This window comes from Ixodes scapularis, unplaced genomic scaffold (genome assembly GCF_016920785.2).
Source record: "Ixodes scapularis isolate PalLabHiFi unplaced genomic scaffold, ASM1692078v2 PGA_scaffold2__306_contigs__length_199485367, whole genome shotgun sequence".
Lineage (NCBI taxonomy): Eukaryota > Metazoa > Arthropoda > Arachnida > Ixodida > Ixodidae > Ixodes > Ixodes scapularis.
In genome coordinates this window covers 56,174,719-56,180,718 of record NW_024609857.1, presented here as the reverse complement: position 1 = coordinate 56,180,718, position 6,000 = coordinate 56,174,719, and the positions used below count along the sequence as shown (strand labels likewise).

Sequence of the window (6,000 nt, the reverse complement as noted above, 5' to 3'; positions counted from 1 at the left end):
ATTGGATGATCAATCTGTTATCCGCGCAGGGATCTAGATCATATGAAGAAACAGGAAGCAAGTGCCTAACCAAAAGCGAAACTGGCACGGCCTGGCGCTGACTGCCACGTGTCAGTGGAGTTCCGGCGAGCTAAGTGAATCGCAAATCAAATCAACCCATCCAAAAAATTACTGGCGAAACTTGGTGCGTTTCCCGAGAAGTCGACGAAGGGGCTGTAGATGAAACGTTGCCGACGAAGTGACACGGGCAACCCACTCTCCTCTAGTAGTATACCCTACTCCTGCCAGAGCTCCTTTTTGTGTCTTAGATATCTTTCCAAAGCGGCAGTCAAGAGACCATAGTTTTCCCAAAGGGAGGGAAGAGGGGCTGGTCCGAGTTTGATTAAACTCGTGCTTGGTGTGGATTTCGAGTAAGATATAAGCGTATCTGACAGAAACGTTGCCGGGGAGTGAAAAATGGGACAAGTCTTGCTGAAGAGCTGGGTAACTTTATTTCGCAACAGAAGATGAAGTTGATGAATCATTTACAGTGGAAATCGAACAGTCGTTCCCTTGAGTGATGCACAATGGTTCAAATGCAAAGCACTTCACGCGACAGATGCCCGATACATGGTTGCATAAATTACCCTTTAGAAAACAAGAGCAGACATGCTTTAGGAATAACACACAGGCTCTAGTGTTTTACTTGGTTCAACTTTTGTTTTATTCTAGAACATTCACTTCTGATTCGGTTACAAAAGAGATAATCCGAAAAACAATGTTGGAAACTAGGCATGCCAAAACACGCTCTCGCAATTTTGAGGTTTCTCTTCATGCCCAAGCTTGTGTTGCGATTAAAACCACAGCAATGTATGATCAAGCAAGGCCCTTTTAAATTAAGAGAAACACAAGAGTTTGCTTTGCAGATGATTACAGGGGTGAGCTCTACCTTGAAGAAAAAGAAATCACCCAGACATTTTTTTTTTTTTTCAAAGTTGACCACGATGGACGTCAGACACTTAAAGGCAAAATACATCTAACCTCTAACACCACAATTGTGTGTAGCATTTAAAAAGTTCAAATGGGCCCTAGAATGGTATCCTTACCATACAAGATGCCTACAGTTGCTAGAGATAGCTTTAGTGATATTTTAAATTGTCGCAAATCTGTCGGCAGAAGTGAAACAAGCCTCTAAGGTAAGTTACATGTCCAAAGAAATCCGTTTTTTCCCCCACTCATTCTGCCCGTTGCATGCAACTAGCAGAGCTTGCTCTTGGAAATGAGATCATGGATAGTCAAACAAGAACTAAACATGTATAATAACAGTAACAGCAATTGGTAATAACTATGCTAGTTCCTGCAATGCAACATGATTCAGCAATAATCAGAGAAGCGTCGTCTCACAGTTATCCGCAACTAAAACCTCCTTTAGTTGCCCAGGGTGTCGTCGGAGGCTTTGAACCCTCCCGCGCCCGTAACCACGCTCACGCTAACTGTGTTTGTGTCCTGTGTGTCATGCCGGTAACTGGTGCTACAAAGTGTGTCGTGATACAAATAAATTACAAAAACTTAACCAAGCAAACCATCGCTGATGCTTAGACGAAGCAAGGCAGGAAACAAGCAAAGGGGTGGGGGGATAGAAACCGAAGGAAGCAGAACCAAGTTTGAGTGCCGAATTCCAATGAGGTAGTCTGCACCTAGGCTTCGCCCAGAGTTTCCCCCTCCACAACGCCTTAGCAATCTGCTTCCGCCGAGTACTGCAGCTGATTTGATGTGTTTCTCCAATGTCATTGTCGTCTGCCCTTCCTAGTTTCACTCCTGCCACTGCCGGGTTTTCCTTCTGGACAAGCGACCTGGTTGAAGCTAACTTGTGTGGTCAACTCTGCCGCTACATTCGTTGGCAAGGATGCCATTTGCGATGATTTGGAATCGAAAGCAAAGCAACATTTTTTTTTTTTCAGGTGAACACATATCACCAAGTGTGCTACAGCAGTCCAAGGGAGAAAAAAGAATAGCTAGGAAAAGACTTTTCTTAACGGAACCTCTTCTTTCCAGTGGACAGGCAACCAATCCATCAGAGGCCACTCAAAGCTGACCACACATGCAGGCACTCGTTTGGATGTTTGTATGCTTGTCTCTATCATTGTATACATCATGTATATATATGTACAGGCACATAAAAACCAACTAAAATCACCAAACAGCAGTTAAAACAAGTCAAAAATGAGCCTTAAGAAGGGAAAAGAAAAATGATGAAAGAAGCAACGAGTCCACTATGCAGCAACAGCATCTCTTGACCTTCAGTTCTTGTCCTCTCCTCCCAAGAAGCCGGTGACTTGCATAATCTTTTTTTTTTTCTCTTTTTTTTTTTCCAGTTCTAGACAGCAGGCTGCGCATACACTATTTCTGCTCCGATACAGTCCGCCTGCACAACAAAAGGCACACACTGTCCAGTGCTTGTAACTCTCCGGATTTCGTTTTACCCCTTTTATCTGTTCTCTATTGTTTGCGGAAAGTGAATTAATAGAAGAAAGAAAAAGACCCTTTGAGTCGTCGTGTCAGGCACCACATGCGGAAAACTTTGAAGGTTCCTTCGTCGTCCCTGGCTCAGTTTCCCGAGACTTGTAGCACACCGCGTCTTTCCCCCCAGACTTCCTGCCGTAAACACCCTTCATGACAAAATGCACAAAAGACAAAAAAAAAAAAAAAAAAAAAAAAAAACTTAGGAGGGGACAAAGCCAACATAAAAAACTTCACTCAGTCTCTTCCTTCGAAAAAGATCCTGACATGTTCGTTGTACAAGTGCAGAGCTGGCATCAGCATTGCCATCCAATCGCATCGTTTTTATGTATAACAACGAGTCTGAAAGCGATAAAAGGAAACCGCTTCTTTTTTTTTTTTTTATGGAAACTGGATAAGGAGAGGAAGGTTAGGCATGTGTAGCTCTGTATATATTTATATCATGTATAATTTATATATATATATATATAATATTGTTTATAGATATATGCAAGGAGGAGAAGGAAAGGAAGCTGGTATGTTCATGTAGCACACAGTTTTTTGTCTTTTTCAGCAACACCTTGCACACTGCAATAATTCTTCGAAACATCAAGAAAAAATGGAATCTCACAAGTTTGAAAGTGGGAGGGGGGACCTGTGACTACGAGGTTGAAGGACCGGGGAGTCACACCTGGGAGACACAGTAACCTTCCTTATTTTGTACGCGTCGTCTATGGTACAGCCTCGGGGGTCCTGGGGAGAGGCGGTCCGTGCACACAAACACTGCGAGGGGGGGACCAGTGGCGGGTGGACTTGGGCAGAGATGGTGGTGTTAGTGAGAAGAGCAGAGCCTCTCGGTGAGGAAAGGAAGCAACCGTTGCAGCATCCAACATACCAAAACTAGCTCAACAGGGCAAACAGAAATGTTACTTCTTTGAAGAGTCAAGAACTTGAGCCATTTGCACGCGACATGTACCTGCTATTTCTGCTACCACCAGCTCCACCGAAAGAACTCCTCAATACCGAAAAAACATTGCCTACTATTTATTTTAATTATTTAGATTGCTTTTTCCCATGTCCTGCGAGTAATGCTAAAATAAATGCTCATCATATATATATATATATATATGTATATATTTATATTTGTATATGGCTAACATACAATCCGACAAACTCTGCATGTAACTAACAATCCTGTGGTGCAACAAGCTTCCACCGCCATTTGATTTCTACACAAGGAACTGAAAGACCAAAAGGAAACCAAAAGCAGTTCACGAACAAAGAAATGGGAGGAGTCGTTTTCCGGTGCACAAAGCGTGGACACACAAGACCTCCCCTCCCCCTCCCCCAACATTAAAATATGCACAAACTTAACAGAGGCGTGGTAACACAATCAATCACCACGATGGCTCCGCTCGCCACCGACAGAGCATGCGTCCCCTGCATTCGTTTCTCCAAGGAGGACCGAGGCGTCTACTCGGTACGTCCTTCGAGCAGTGTTCTCGTAAAAAATGCAGACACAAAACCAAGGACCCAATGGAAGGATGCAAAGCAAGCACGAGATGAAGGGCAGAAGAGGACAGAGCGGGAGCACAGATATCTTTCGCCGCCAACTGCCATAGCCCACGTGTCCGTTGCGTCCACGCTCGGTACCGCTTCCGGAATGCCCCGAGTTCTACGGGGTTTTGCGGACCGATGAAGGCTGTCTTGTGGGCCACTTTTCTGCACACAGTGGGACCGTGTTCGCAGATGCTCTGTCCCAGAGACGGCAGTTCGGTCGACAAGCGCGTTGGCAGTTTGGGTCGAGGTTAGGGGGAGGCCGAGAAACCGTGTCGTGCTGCCTTGACTTTGAGCTAGAAAAAACTTTTCCTAAGAGTGTGGTGTGTGAGACTGGTGCGTGCTGGTTGTAGTAGTAGTAGACGGGGATGACCAAATGCGTTCCTAACACCTCGCTTTTTTTTTGTTTCTTTTTTTTTTTTCTTCGCATATTTTTTACAGTAACCCTTTGCGTCAGTCAAACTCGAGACCTAAGGAGTGCTGCCAGATGCCCGAGCGATGGGTAGGGCAGGGGGAGGACAGACGGACGCACAAAAAAAGAGACGAGAGAGAAGCACGTGAGCGGCAGTGCGTCCTTCAGAGCGCAAATCACACTCACACAGCTGTTTCCACACTGTGATTGGATGTTGCATCGCCTTCCTTGAGGGGAGGTGCCGCTGGCTGCTGGGGTGACTGCAGCTGCTGAGGAGGCTGGGGCTGCTGTGGCGATTGGGGTGACTGGGCCCGGGGCTCCGGGACCGCCGCGGCGACAGAGGCAGTGCTTGGCGCAGTCTCTTCCTTGGGGGACGCAAATCCGGAGCCCGAAGACTGCGGCTGGCTCGGCTGCGAGTGCAGCTGGGGCCTGGCAAAGCCCCCCGTGCCGCTGGGAGAAGCCGCAGAGGCCTTCCGCAGGAGCGCGGTCTGGTAGGCAGGATTATTGCGTGCGTCTAAGTTACTGCGGAAAGCATTGACTACTCGGATCTGAAACGGGCCAGAAAAAAAGGGAAGAGAAGGGGAGGGGGAGAAAAAAAAGGGGGTGGGGAGAAGGGAAGAAAAAAAATGGGGAGGGGGGAGAAAAAAAAGTTGTGAGTACCAAACCAAAGAAATGGAAAGAGAGAGAGAGAGAGAAGGTTCCAAAAAAATGCAACAAAGGAACCAACCAAAAGAAGCTCGAAAAATAATAATCAAGAAAGCTCATGAACAGAGTAGGCAGCACAGCCAGATCAAAAGATATTCAAAAATGGCAGTCAAAGCAGATGCAACAGCACCCAAGGTGGTATATGAGAATGCGGCACCCGAGCATTGGGCACTGCCTCGGCTCTTTCGAGCGAAAAACGAAGACTACGCAACTGGAGGCAGTGCATCAAAAGAGTGTGGCAAGGTTGCAGCATCAGTGCGCACGTTTGCTCGTCAAGGGGGCCGGGAAGTCTCGGACCCCCAGGCTAAGATTTAAGGAGCAGGCACGAGGCTCTGGGAAAGCCATCGCTGGTGCTGGCCTGCCAGAAATGGCACTGCTGATGCAAGGTGCTACACGGGAGGAGGCTCGACACTTGAACTCACCGTGCGTCAACACTCACTTGCTCTTTTAAACCGGCAAATAAACGACACCTCTCGCAACGAGGGGTCGCACGTGAAAGCCAACTACAACAGATATCTGGCAAGACAGTGTGCTATGGCTGGCATGCAAGTACATGCACTGCAAGAGGCCACGGCGGGTGCAGCAAGTGCCAGCCTTGCGGACCCCAAGGTCTCCATGCGTGGACCGGTCCCTGCAAACAGCGGGCTGTCTCACTAGTGTCTACGAAAGCTAGGCCCGCTTTCGGTTTCTCAGCTCAAGAGTGGCACTTGCTGCACACTAAACTGCACACAATGCATGGTAGACTTACAAGGTTCCCCGTCATACAAGATCAACTCGAGCCTTTCGATAATGCTGCTGCCAAATACGGCAGCTAAACACGCCACAGGTTCCAAGTCAACACCCATCCC

General features: G+C 47.2%; 1 protein-coding gene across 11 annotated transcripts in view; it reads right to left on the bottom strand.

The window, feature by feature from the left end:
* Nucleotides 1–472: 472 nt before the first annotated feature.
* LOC8037831 (plasma membrane calcium-transporting ATPase 3) overlaps nt 473–6,000 on the bottom strand; it is a 393,495-nt gene continuing 387,967 nt past the window's right edge. For 6 of the 11 annotated variants that reach the window (XM_042291867.1, XM_042291869.1, XM_042291870.1 and 3 more), the window contains 2 exons: nt 4,634–4,995; nt 473–2,404 (listed from right to left, as the gene is read on the bottom strand). In XM_042291867.1, coding sequence (XP_042147801.1) covers nt 2,380–2,404; nt 4,634–4,995 — 387 coding nt within the window. In that variant the 3' untranslated portion in view covers nt 473–2,379. Of the gene's footprint in view, nt 4,996–6,000 lie in introns of all 11 variants that reach the window. The other 5 variants (XM_040501885.2, XM_040501888.2, XM_040501889.2 and 2 more) reach the window with 1 other exon arrangement.